Source organism: Monodon monoceros, unplaced genomic scaffold, assembly GCF_005190385.1.
Source record: "Monodon monoceros isolate NGI ecotype Baffin Bay Population unplaced genomic scaffold, NGI_Narwhal_1 Super_Scaffold_18, whole genome shotgun sequence".
NCBI classification, from domain to species: domain Eukaryota; kingdom Metazoa; phylum Chordata; class Mammalia; order Artiodactyla; family Monodontidae; genus Monodon; species Monodon monoceros.
In genome coordinates, this window is record NW_021703774.1 from 87,113,383 (window position 1) to 87,127,651 (window position 14,269).

The following is a 14,269-nucleotide window of genomic DNA, read 5'->3' on the forward strand; positions in this document are numbered from 1 at the left end:
ACAGGTCAGATCACCATAGCAGCCTCAATTATCTGTCTCAGCTTGCTTCCACTTGGTTCCCTTTTGCTCCAAAATGTATGCGCAAATGCAATTGTCAAGGCCTGAAAGGAGCAAATCAGTTATTCAGTAGCTGTCCAAAGGTTTTAGCCATCAAAGGGAAAGGGAACAATATTTAAAAATATGTGAGATTCGGCTCTGAAAAGTTATGGGGCATTTCCTCAGTGAGTATTTCAGGCTTGATGTTTGGTGTCCTTGTTTTAAATGTAAAGAGGGAGCTACAGCCTGGTTCTCCCATGACAACTGGTAGAATTCTCTTTGCAATGGTGCTAGAGAAATGTTCCACAGAATGTTGAAGAGAGATTTCTCTTTTCAATTGCTGATATTTCTACTAAAATATTTCTTGCAGGAATTTTTAGTATCCTCACTCTTAAATTTTGCATGTATTTTTTCATACCCCTTCTCTATCAAACTTGAAACTAAGTAGTCAGGAAAACACGGATAATTGTATTGTAGGAGGGAGAAATGGACATACTGATTATTTTTTTCCTTCATTCCTCCAGTAAGACTAATGATGACAAACCTACCTCTTTCAGGCCTTCACAAAGGCTAAAGTTTAATGCACTAATAAAATTCCTGCTCCCTGGTTGCATGGTGATTTCTTTTGGTTCTAATGAATAAGCCTAAAACATTCATTCTCTGCTTTTCTAAATTACGGTAGAAATTCATATTCAGTCCTAGGGAGAGAGTTCAAGTTGTTTGTTGGTTACCAGGTATGGGTAAATAGGACTGTTTATATTTTTGCTAAATGAGTTATGGTTATGTAACTAATTGCACCTCTGTAAAGGTAGCCTTCATTGATCAACAGTAGTCAGGCAAGAGGTGGCACTGCCATATCCCCAGAGGAGTTATACACAGATAACTATTTTATCTGTGCTCTCACCATGTCTGTGCAGAGAACAAACACAGCAATTCAATTCACAAAGGAAATACTCTCTTACGTCAGAAATGGACACTGGGAAAATAGATCTGAGGAGCTGAACAACAAAGCAAAGCTGGCCTAGAATTGGATTGGTGATTTTTTTTTTACTTACTGCCAATACTGGAAATACTGGGGATACCTGGAGAGAAAGAAAACAATAAAGAAAAGCTGTTAGACATTTATTAGTATGTGATATCTTTAACATAATATAAAAATCTCAGAAACATAAACACTTGATAACATTCAGGTCATAAGAAAAATAGCACAAAAAACCCCCCAAATATATATCCATCCATTGAGACCATTTTGCTTTATTCTACAACTCCTTGAACTCATCAGAGTTGGGAAATTAATGTTCAACTTTAGCAGCTTGTTCAAGACAGCTTCGTGATATCAAACATTTTGTGCTTACTTATAAGGTTAATGAAAATTTTTATGTGGTTCAAAACAGATATTAAGCTAGGCTTGTGTTCTGGGCACAAAGACCAAGTATGCATTATATGGGCCTGTGCAAATATATCCACATATGCAATAGATCTCTTTAAATGTGTTGATATGCATGTGTTAGGTGTTGAAAGTCATTTGCCATTTTATCTGATTAACTACATATAACCATCATTTTTAGTCTTCTTTTACTTGTCAGATATTTGGATTAAATTCTGTAATAGAAATTAAATTGAGCAGAATGATTCAAGAGTACATTAGGTTGTTCGATTTGGGCTTCGTCAATTTTTCAGCTTCTACTTTAATTGCCAAGCTCTGCTGAGGTGGTAGAACCATTTCAGAATGTGACTGAACTTGGTATAAATGTGGACATGAATTTAGTCTGTATCTGGATGGAAACCCCTAGCCAAGAGCAGGGGCATGAGAGCCAGGCTGTCTCGGTTTGAAGCTTTGCTCTTATACTCATTGACTGCGTGACCCTGGGGCCAGCGGCTTATGCTCTCTGTGGCTCAGTTCTCCACCTCTTAGAGTTGTTGCAAGGATTACATATATATTATATATATATAATTAAAGTACTCAAAGCATTGCTTGGCAGGTAGTATGTGCTATAACCAACCATCTTTGCTGTGATTACTATTATTGATACAGTTGGGTCATCAAGCAAGCAACACCATGATAGATACTACTAATTAGAAGTCAGAGATTTGTAACATTTCCACTAAATTCAGGTAGTGGTGTGGGTGACAGCATGAGATGCAAATAAGACAGAACTGAGTAAGAGTCATGCTTTGCAACTGACTAGCTGGGTGATTTCAGGCAAGTTCCCAGCCTCTCTAAAAGCCTGTTTCCTCAACTGAAAGGGGCTAATAATATCTACTGCACAGGGCTGCTGTGAGAATTGAATGAGATAATCCATAAAAATGTCTGACACATGGTACACAGTCAATAAATGATAGCTGTTAATGAGCTGTTCGGACTTGTTCTCCACATCGTGAAGTGTGCTAACAGGTGGTAAATGTAGGAATCATTAAATTTCTATTTTAGTATTTAATCTTTGAACAACTGCCCTCTGCTTATTTTAACTAATCATTGCATCTTGCTCAGAGATTTCTAGCTTTGTATTCTTTAAAACCAAGAGTTATTTTCCTATTTCTTAGTAAGGAGGGGAGAAGGAGAAATTAAAGCTTACCAAGATGTTTTAAAAAAGCCTGGAAGGGATGAAATCTTATTTTCAGTTATTAGATACATTCAAAGTCTCTTGATTTTACATGCACAGAACTTAGGATGCTTCAGCTTAATTGCTGATCGCTGACCAACCAAAACTGGAAAGCTAAATTTTCATTTCCATGTTTTAACTTTGTCTGAACTGAATTTCAAGCTGGATGCGATTTCTGCAAAGGACTGCTGGATTCCTAACCCGACATTTCAGTAGACTATCTTTGCCACAGTGTGACACTGACTTGGTACTGAATCTTTACTTTTTTCCTTTGCAAATCCACTTTTGAGTGAGGTATGATGGCAGCATCATAATTTTAGTATCAGTTGCAGAAGCTCCAAATTTCCCCATGATTGAAAATCCTGCTCCGTTACAAGGAACTGCTATGCCTTCGTAATCAGTCAAAGAGAATGGAAGTTGGGATGGCAGGAAGAGACTTTTCATGTGTTTTCAAACTTGCATGGAGCTAGAGGGCCGTGTATAATGCAAGGCGGAGTTCTCAGGATGTTCGGCCAGACACAGTGGAGAGCAAACCTGTAAGACTGTTTGATGCAGTACTTGCTGCAGTTGAATACTTTAGAAAGATGCAGAAATGTTTCCATGCCTTTGGGGATGCCAGTGCTGGGAGAAATGTTCATTGCAGCTATACAAACCTTGCCAAGCAAGACCATATGAGATCCTATTTTCCTCATTAAGATATTTTCTATTAACTAACATTTGGATGTTAAAAATTCAGGCTCTTTCTCATTTTGTGGTTTAAAATTTTGTGAGGTGCTACCAGGTGAGTCACTTTCTATTCCATTGTTGTAAAATGGGAATTGCTTAGAAAAGATTTTTAAACTGCTCATTGGAATAAAGATTTTTGAAGTTGAAAATACCTGAGCACCAAGGGATGTCCATTAGTATACTGTCAAATGTTATTTTTTCCCTAATGTTTCTTATTGTAATGTTCAAACACCTTGCTTTTGGTTCTCTACAAACAACTAAAGAATTTAATAAACCAGTTATATGCATTGAAAAGGCTATGAGTAAGTCGTGAGAAATCTTTCAAATGCTTAAGAAACTAACACAGGAAGGCTACAATTCATTTCATGAAAGGTGGGTTTCTCTGGGGTCTGTAAGTGCTGAATCAATGAATGCAACTCCATCTTACAACAGTGATGGTTGCCCATAAGCCACAGGAATGATAGTCAGATTACATTCAGGAAAATTGTCTAGACATGTGTTGGCAGTTTTTTTAACCATTCCCTGTGAAGTGACAACTATTATGTAAAGAATATTTTTACCTTTAAAATTGAGCTCAGAAGTTATTTCTTCCCTTCCTTCTTCACCTCTCTGATGTGAATTAGCCAGTGTCCTTTGTGATGGCACACCTCTTTGTGCAGGTCTCTGTGAGCAACTTATCAACTTATCTTTATGATTGTGTGTTTGCCTGAGACCTCTGAGGGGACGAGCGTCATGTCTGTATCTCTGTTGTCTGCTCAGGACAATGCCTGGTACAGAGGAGTTGCTCAATGTACATTTGAGCAAAAATTTATCGCCTGTTTCTGATAGAAGGTTTCTATCAGAGTGAAAATACCACTTTTGGTCATAGTACGGTCTTGTCCCCTATAAAATGTTCCACTGAGACATTTCTCAGAGTTCAGTATTAATAAATATTTTTGTTCTCTTTGGAAATTTCCTCCATTCTAATAGCAAGAGTTATACAATGTGTAGATATGCCCTTCACCACTTTGTCTTCCAGGAAACTCAGAGGTCAGCTTGATGCTCAACTGGGTAAACTGATTTAATGTTTGGCTTATTTTTTTTCTATTCTTTTTTTCTCACACCTTCCTTTTATATTCCTATTTGTATGCTCTTATTTTTATTTGTCTTTTTCCCTAAGCTATCCAGGGGGAAACGCAGATTTTGTGGGACCTAAAGCAAACACAAATCTAGGAGCTTTTTTGGGGGAATATTAACTTTAAAGTATAAAATCAGACATGAAATTAGATTTTTTTTTTAATTTAGAAGGAGTCTAATGAGGGGCCCTGTAATTTAAGCTTCATTGGCTTAAATCTATCTCTGAAACAACCTCAAAAATCTTTGGGAAAGATAGATGATAAGTAGATAGGAAGGAAAGAAAAAAGGAAGGCACCAGATAAGTTAATTCAGAAAGAGTGACCAAAAATGGAGAGCTAAAAGGGAGTTAAGAAATAATCTCACTCAGCACTTTAATTTTACAGAAGAGGAAATCGAAGGCACAATGAGAAGTAAGGTCCTCGTCCAAATTGACCCCTTTATAGTCAACACTAGAGCAGGTAATTATCCCCATCTACTGAGACACTGCTAAACTGATGCTGAGGAAATGAAACACAGGTACGAATGAGCTTTAAGGGAAGGTTCTGCAATATGTGGTATATGAGTTTAGGACTTCTGCTTCTTCTAGAATAGATATGCTCCTTCAGTCAGAGATACACATACATGTTGAGTAAGCCAAAGGGCCAAAGAATGTGGAAGTGCTAAGCTTGTAGGTACTTACAGTTCTTCCCTCCTCACGCAGCCCTCCCCAATCCCATATTTATTTACTTATATTTTTTAAGGAATTCTACTGCAGTTGGGGGACGAGACCCTAGTAGACTTATATAGTTTGTTATTTTCTCCTTCCTCCCCTCCTCCTCCCTCTTCTTCTTTCTCCCCTCCCCCTCCTCTTCTTCTCCCTCTCCATCTCCTTCTTCTTCTTCCAACTTTACTAACCCTCCCACCAAGTATGTGGCTAAAGGGGACATAGTTAAGCTTAAGGAAGACAACCTGATGGAGACCTCAAAAATAAACACTCTGATTTTTCAAAGCAGATTAATGCAGTGCTAAAAGTCATAACTCCTTTTGAGAATCAATGGGAAGTTCAACAGCTTCTCATCAAGAGGGAGGCAGAAGAGACGAGGATTCAGCATGCTTTAAACTGAGAGAAAATATTACCATTGTTGTGTTAGGTGGTTTGAAAAAAGCCTATCAAGTAGGTGACTAGATTTTCTTCTAGCCAGGCTGCAGCCACTGGGAGGTCTACCTCCAAAAAGCCCAGCTGAAAAAGAAGTAGGTGATGAGTAAGAAAACATTCTGCAGCCTCATTTGTATTCTAGAGGAACTACTTCCAACGTCCTTTCAACCCGGCTCCCTGGTCCAGGCTGCTGTGGATAGGAGGTACGGTGAGTTGTCTCCCAGGAACTTGAAAGTGAAGGGAATAAAATTGCCTTCACAGAATTGTACTGTTAAATCAACACATAAATGATCCAATCAGAGTTAGCTAAGTCATCTTAGAACAACAGAAGGGCTCTGGGGCCTGAGTGTCTATGACAAATTTGACAGAGGTGACATTAATCTATTGATAACTTAGTGTATTAACATACCTGAAGATTGGAAGAAAAGCTAGTCAGAAGGTAAAAGCCTGCAAAGAAGAGCATCTTCAGGCATGTGGTGGCAGTACTGGCCTAGCACTGTCTCAGGAAGAGGGAGGGGTAACCTGTAAACTTTCAGGCCTTCAGTGTTCTGTTGGCATTAGGGAGGTTGACCCTGGGGTAGGATGGATGGGTCCGATGTTTCAGCCTGATGTAATTAGCATTTGAATCATTAAAATGTTTGAATTTAATTCCCGTGCTCACCAAGCAACCTTCTGATTAGTATCTGGCTCTACAAGGAGACTTAATTACAGGGGAGAGAATACACTGATCATAAGGACTTAAATATTCTGAACACTGTAACAGTTATTTCATATTGTGGATGAATAATCCTGCATTTGGGCACAATTTATCTCCCCATACAGCTGTTGTCTCCAAAGAGAGAATTTGCTCTTTAGACTGGGATGGGTCCACATGCTAGATTTCAGTGCAATTATAATGATAATAACAGCTAACTTCATCGTGTGCTTACTATGTGCCTACCACCGTTCTGAGTATCTTACATGTGTTAATTCATTTAATTTTTGAGACAGCCCTATGATGTCGATACTCAGGTTTATTTTACTGACGGGGGAAAAACTCAAACACAAAGAGCTTGCCCAAGATCATTGCAGTCAGTTGGGAAGGAGACTGAGATTTGAATCCAGAGGTCCAGGATCCAGAGCTTGGGCCTCTAACAGCTACTCTATATTATTGATCAATTTATTATATCCTTATCTTATCTTATCTCTAATCCTTATCTCTAATCCTTATCTTATCTCCAATCCTCAAAAAACAAAACAAAACAAAAAAAACCTCTGAAGACACAAAGTTTTTTTCCCAAAATTTAGCTGCAGCATATGACATAATGTGATCTGAACTAATTTGGTGACAAAACTTGACTGGAAGGGGTATGAGGTCTTCTCCTTTATCTCACTCAGTGAAAAGAATCATAGGTTTGCTACAGAAATATGTTTGATTAAGTGGTGCTACCTGATATTCTGCTGTGGGTATTGATGTAACATAATGTATGTACACTGTATTACCTTTTAAAATTAAAAAAATTTGAATTCCAAATCAGATATGGTCCCATAAGCATCAAATAAGTGACTGTGGACTAGTGGTTGTACATGAATAACTTGGTAGGTATCCTGGCTCTATATATTGGCCCTACAGCTTGGTTCATATATGTAAGCCTCTTAGAGGAAGGTCCTCTCTTATTGTGCTGACAGAATCAGGGTACTGAGCCTGAAAAACTGGTAGTCAGAGCCCAACAATGGTCAAGTCACTGAGGCCATGAATGTCACTTAGGGAGGCCTATACACACCAGCCAGCCAATATGTCATCTCTAGATGGCTGGATGGGTCGTGAGCACCCACGAAAAATAAGTGATTCTCTTTCCTATTGTATTTCCTCCAAATCTCAGCTGGTCTTTTCCTATGCGAGATTGAAGGCCCTTGTGTTAGAACTGCTGAACTGTGAAGGCCACATATTCCAGGGGACATGGGAAGATCGATGGGAGGTCAATGCATCCACAAGCACATTTCAAGACTGTATAGGTTTACTTGTTTATTCACCAAATGATTAATTCCACAAACATTTATGAAGGCCAAGAATAAAATATGGTCCCATTCTTAAATTGCTAACATTTTAGGTCCTGAAGTCAGAATGACCTGAGTTTAAGTCTTGCTCTGTCATGTATTCACTGTGGGATCTTGGGGCAACCTTTATGTGCCTATGTTCCTTTATCTGTAAAATGGGGATAAAAATAGTACACACCCCATGGGGACATTGTAAGGATTTAATGCAAGAAAGTACATAAAGCACTTCACAAAATATAAAAGGCTATGGTAAGCTTAATAAATATTAGCTCTCATTATTATCACTATCATGGTAATTTTGATTATAGTCAACCAATCGTAAGTGCACATACATTACCAAGAATCTATCTTCATATATATACATACATTATCAAGAAAAGAGCAGCTGATTTTGCATAGGACAGTCTAGGTAGGCTGCATCGAGGAGTTCACATTGAGGAGTAGTCTTGAAAAATGAGCAGAATTTCAATAGACAGTGAAGAAAAAGGTGATTTGGGGAAAAGAAATGAATTCAGTATCTTGCAATGTTGACTTTGAGATTTTCATAGACAGCTGAAAAAAATGGCCTGGGTTCATTAGAAAGATTCAGGCTGTAATTTGTTTATTAGCATTAAACCAATATTAATAAGATCTAAAACCACAAGATTAGAGAGGAATATCAAGGAAGAAAACTGTACACTGAGAATGAAAATTTAAAGCAAGGTAGAAGGGGAGTCTTTGAAGGCAAAGAAATAACAAGCAGCAATCTAGGAAGAAAAGTGGGAGAGAGCAGGTTTAGAGAAGACCGACTTGTTCAAACAGGTGTCAGATGGAGTCCACACCCCAGTGGAGGACAGAGGAAGTCACTGAACTTTAACCTGAGAAGCCATATAGTGAGGTGTACAGTCTTGGGGCTCAAGACACACCTGGGTTCAAACCTTCCTTCTCATTCTGACTAGGTAGCTAAACCTTAAACAAGATACTTTTCCTTAGTAGTCATCAGATTCCACCTCTATAACGTGAAAATAGTAGCATCTACCTTATAAAACTGTTGTGAGTTAAAAATGAACTGATGCATGTAAAGCACTTAGGAAATTGTCTGGATAATGACATACACATGTACGCCTGGGAAAATATAAATTGGTCAATGCAAATTTGATACCAGAGAAAATAATAGAACAATCATTAAATTACTTTCCATCGCTCAGAGGAGACCTAGATATTGTGTAACAATTCAAGTCGGATTTCTGAACAAATAATGTCAATGTCAGACCAATTTAATTTTCTTTCTTGGAAGAATATTAGACTGTGTAGGTAAGAGGAAAGTAAAAGATTCAATACAGCTGAACTAGCTGGGCTTTTCTCCATGACATTTCTATCAGAAAGCTGAGGAAATTATTTACAGCAGCATGTCCCCAAGAGTGTTTTATAGAAGGTTTTTAAGTGTTCCATGAACAATAAAGTGTGGGAAACACATGATAAAATAGATTACTTATTTTAGGGTTCTCAAATGTTTTTAATAAGGTAATGTGAATATCTAAGAGTCAGTATAATGTATAGCATTTTCCAAACTTATTTGGCCATGGAATTCTTGTAAGGGTCATAGGACACAGTTTGGCAAGCAGAGGTATAGACAATATTATATTATCTTTTTTGGAATTACTATTCCTAAAGGTTAATTGTTAAGTTTTCAGCATCTATAAGTAGGTGTCAGAATTTCAAGAGGGATCAGAATTTTATTTATGAGCTAGACAAGGGGAATCAAGAGAATCATGATTAAGCATGAAGTTGGACAGAGTTTCTATCTACTTGGAAAACAGAAATGAAATTCAAAGGACATTCAAAATAGAATTCTATCAAAAATAGAATGAAGATCAATAGGGAGAAGAAGAAAGATGTCTTATAGATAAAACATAAGCTTTGTAGAAAAATAAGAAATATATTGATACACATACATATGGCTTTAAAGAACCACGAAAACACACTGAGTCTTCAGTAAAAAGCACAATGAATAAAAATATCATCACAAGAGTTATTACTTCTGCTTCTGCCGAGTCTATTATAATGAAAGGCATAGGGAAATGTGGTGTGTCTCACAGATTGGGGTGGCGGTGTTTTAGAGGGCTGGGGCTCTGTATTCTTCTCTCCTGGCTCTATATGCTCCATACAAAAGTGGCCTTGGAGCTGCTCCAGAATTTAGGACTTCCAAGCCATAGTATTCCCAGCAAGGTCCCAGTTTAAGGACCTTTTGAGTGATGGGCTGAATGGTTTTGAAGGGAGATCTTAAAATTTCCTGATGTAATGAAGCCTTCCTAGTTTTTATGCTAAGAGTAGGCAGGAACTGATCTTCTTATTCAAAAATCCTGGCTGCTTGAAGTTCTGCTAAATCCAGAGATTATCCAATATGAGTGTTATTTCTAGGCTACTGAAGAGTTGGTGTTGAGGGATCAGAGATTGTAGCCACTCCTTTTTACTTCTTAGGTTTTTTATTCCTGTATTAGGATACAGCATATCCTGAGTGTGCCTCTTAATATCTGACTTGTAATGTACCAACTCGAGTCATGTATGTGTGGGCACGTGCACACGTGAGTGTGTGCATGTATGCATGTGTGTAAGAAAAAGCCAAAATGACAGGAGAATCATAACAGTGCTAGAAGTCCTGGGTTTGGCTTAAATTTCCACACTAAAAATTCAGAGGACTTCCAGGGCAAACAACTAGGTAAGAGAGTTGAAAATCTTATCATATGAGAAATGGAACAGATGATGTTAACCTGGACAAGAAAGAAAACTGGGGTTGATATAGAGTTTTAAGACTTAAAAAGAAAAAGTGGTTGGAAATTAGGAGACACTCAATATTGATGTTAAGAAATAAGTTTTATAACAATTAAAACTGTCCAATAATTGACAAGTCTGCCTTATGAAAAAAAGCCTAAAAATAAAATTATTTTTGAACACTTATTTTGTGGTAGGTGTTATGCTAAACACATCACATGCATTTGCTTATTCACTTCTCTCAAAATCCTTATGAGGTAAGAACTGTTATTATCCTCACAATACAGATGGGAAGCCAAGTGTTAGAGAGGTTAATATTGATACTTTACTTTTTCAAGGTCACTGAGCTAGTGAATGGACAAACTGGTATTTGATTCTGGAACCTGTGTACTAAACCACTTAATTGCCTACTTCCATCCTTGGACATTTGCAAGCAGTCTGATGTGGCAGAGATTTCTTTAAAGGGGTTCTTTCCATTGCAAGACTGGACCATTGCAGGTTATCTTAAAAATCTTCAATCTAGCTTCGGCCATATTGAGGATTGAAACGTTAAATTCAACCTCCTTGGCCATTGTGTCCATCTGTCACCTTCATATTTTAACAGAAATGGGGAAAAGTCTAGAGAAGGCCAAGAAAAACTAAGGGATGGATAGACAATAGAATCCACATGGACAATTGAAAGAGGTTGCATTATATTAGGGCTATGTAAGCCATTTCCATGGAGAATATAACAAGAAATCCATTCCAGTGAAATAGCTTGGCTGACACAAGGTCTTTCCAGTGAAAATGTCTTGAAATAAGCAAGACTTTGAAGTACAGTTATGGGTAGAAAAAAATGGTGTCGTGTTAGAATAGAAGCCAATGCCTTCAACAGCGGTCTCTCCCAGCTGCCTTTCTAGTAGCCCTGACAAGCTGGCCTGCCCTGAGGATGAGCCAGAATGCCACCAAGTGTTTGTAAACATTGTTCTCTTCCACCCTGTCCCACTAAAGGAGCAGCAGATATCAAAAATGAAATCTGAGTCATTTTCATTTGAGGAAACCTTTAAACTAAATTTGACAACTGTGGTGATAGGAATTCTAGCTAGTCACAGGGTATGGCAACAAATAACCTCATGAGATTCCTCCTGAATTCACGAGTCTATGGCGCTCAACAATTGAGGAAAGCCCATGGGGTCTCTGTTAATAAAACCGCCTTGAAAAAAAATCATTTCTGCTCAACAGAGCTTTATGTATTAATTTTAGGAGCTAGGCTGTCAGTTTTTTCTTTAACACAGAAAGAAACGGAATACCTTCACAAAGGGGGATTTTTTTTTTTTTTAGCCTTTGACAGATTTTTTTTCCTGCTTCATAGAAATTTTAACATAATTTCATGCCCCCATTCTTTATGGCCTGTTACTCGGTCCATTACTTTTACATTTAACTTGATAAGGTCCTGGTTCCTGGCTATTAGTTTCTGAGGTTTGGTTTCTCACAGCTGCTGCTTTGAAGTGCCTGATAACATTCTTAGCCTTGCATCGAGCTGGTGGCTCTTCAAGGTCTCATTCCCCCACTACTCACTGTCCTGCTGTTTCTGTTACTTCTCACTTGAATGGGTGTATTCTCAACCTCACCCTTCTCCACTTTTTTTTTTTTTTTGCGGTACGCGGGCCTCTCACTGTTGTGGCCTCTCCCGTTGCGAAGCACAGGCTCCGGACACGCAGGCTCAGCGGCCATGGCTCACGGGCCCAGCCGCTCCGCGGCATGTGGGATCCTCCCGGACCAGGGCACGAACCCGTGTCCCCTGCATCGGCAGGCGGACTCCCAACCACTGCGCCACCAGGGAAGCCCCTCCTCTACTTTTAAGAGAGGTCAAACCTTGGGCTTTTGTGAGTGGCTAATTGGTCCATGCATGGAATTGGGCAATTTATTCTGGAAGTAATTACTTGTCTCCTTGAGCGTGTCAGAACTTGTTTTCCTAGGGATGTTCAGGGATTTCAGAGGGGCACCCACAAGAGTGATAACGGGGCATCTCTCACGCTTCCTGTGAACACAGGTAATGCTTGTGCTCTTTTCACATGCACACAAACATCCCTTTTCTTACTGTGGTCCCTACAGGCCTACAGTCACACTCTTTATCGAAGGCAGCCTCTCCTAACAGGATACACGCCAGGCATGACATCAACTGCTGGCATTTGGAAAAAGCCCACCATTTCACTGAGCAAAGTCAGGCTGTAGCTAAATTTGGAGAGGGAAACATCTTCTAGACAAAGCATCTCTTAGGTTACCCAGTATGGGAAATGGGATTGTAAACATTTAGAGAATTTCTGGAAGTAGTTTATGGTTAAAATTAAGTCAGAGTTGGGAGTTTTGAATGCCTTTGTTATTTTAATAGGAAATTAATTTGGGGAAGCAAAAAAAGCAGCTCCTGTTTCATCCACTTAGAAAAAATTTCTCCTGTGGTTTCTATCATTTCCCAACACACTGATGTGAATGTTGGAAGACTGAATTTAACAGATGATCCAAGTGCTAAAATGTGCTTACAAGTGGCAAAATAGGGATGAAAGCTTTAGCTACATTTTGAAGAGGAATGGGACTCCTGGTAAGAGGAGTGAAAGCACAATTGCAAGTGAAATTGAGAGGAACTCTCAGCTCATCGTGCACAAAACATGGTATTACCGAGCAGAAGTTACTCACAGGTATTTGCAGTGCCTTTGGGGATGGGGAGATACGAGCCTGGACTCCAAGGTCGGCCCTGATAATTCTTCTTGCATTTCCCACAGTCTGGACCTGTAGTGTTGTGCTCACATTCACAGGTCAATTTGCTGTTGTCATACACACACACAGTGGCATGGAGATTACATTTGCACCTAGGCAGAGGAGAGACAAGAGTTCATTAAGTCCAGTTGTCTTGGTGATCACTGAGGCTTTATCCATCTGTCTTCTAGGATTGCGGCTCTCACAGCCCGTAGTGCTTGAGTGCTCCCTAAAGACTTAGTAAAATGTAGGTTTGCAGGCCTGACCCTCCGAATCTTTTAAACAAGTGTCCTTGGGGGTAGGGATTATGATACAGCCTGACCTCATCCCACACTTTGAGGAATCTTAATACAGGTCAGTTAGGTGGGGTCTGATGCTCACCTAAGGAAACTGTGCTCTGAAATCAGGGGTTTCCCAACAGATATCCAAAATATTGCCACTAGTGAGAGGCTTTTCTGTGCTATTATCAAATCTACAATACATCTGGCTTTGAAGAACAACGTCATCTTCTGTTTTTCCTTAAACCAGAAGGACTACTCTTATTTGTTTAAAAAGAAATATAACCATTGAGATAATTTGCTATTCAGGTTTATTTTATAGACCCCAAGCGGTTATAAACAGATGTTCTCATTCCGGGCTCTGAAATGCCATTCCTCAGGCAGAAGCGTTTTTCCATGAAGGCCTCTAAGTAACCTGAATAATCCTCAGATTTCCTACTCACAAAAAATAATCACAAAGGTCTCTCATAAATGGGTCAAAGGACTCAGGAAAAAAGACGCTTCAAATACTAGAAAATGAAAACCTATGTGTGGCAGGGGTTTGAGGTCATTAGCCAAGGCCTTCCCTTTGGTGCCTGTGAATAATGCTGTAATATATGAGAGGCAACAATGGAATATGCAATTTCTACAAAAATACATTCCCATATCCAAAGTCTCTGACTGTAAAACTATAAAGGCCAACTTGATATCTGTTGAGGTAGCAGGTTATAACTTACAAGATTCAAAGTACGAGCCACATCCTCTGGAGAAATAAAGCCTAGGTCAACAGAATGTCCATGACCAGAGGGCAGAACAATGTACGTGGGAAGAGATGTGTCCACACAAAGGAAAGGACCTGATACCCAGACCTGGGG

At 39.0% G+C, this 14,269-nt stretch overlaps 1 protein-coding gene across 4 annotated transcripts in view; it reads right to left on the reverse strand.

Annotated features, from left to right (window-relative positions):
• NTNG1 (netrin G1) overlaps positions 1-14,269 on the reverse strand; it is a 340,603-nt gene that overhangs the window by 80,280 nt on the left and 246,054 nt on the right. For all 4 annotated transcript variants that reach the window (XM_029226840.1, XM_029226839.1, XM_029226837.1 and 1 more), the window contains exons 4-5: positions 13,078-13,250; positions 1,092-1,118 (exon numbers count right to left, since the gene is read on the reverse strand). In XM_029226840.1, coding sequence (XP_029082673.1) covers positions 1,092-1,118; positions 13,078-13,250 — 200 coding nt within the window. The remainder of the gene's footprint in view (positions 1-1,091; positions 1,119-13,077; positions 13,251-14,269) is intronic.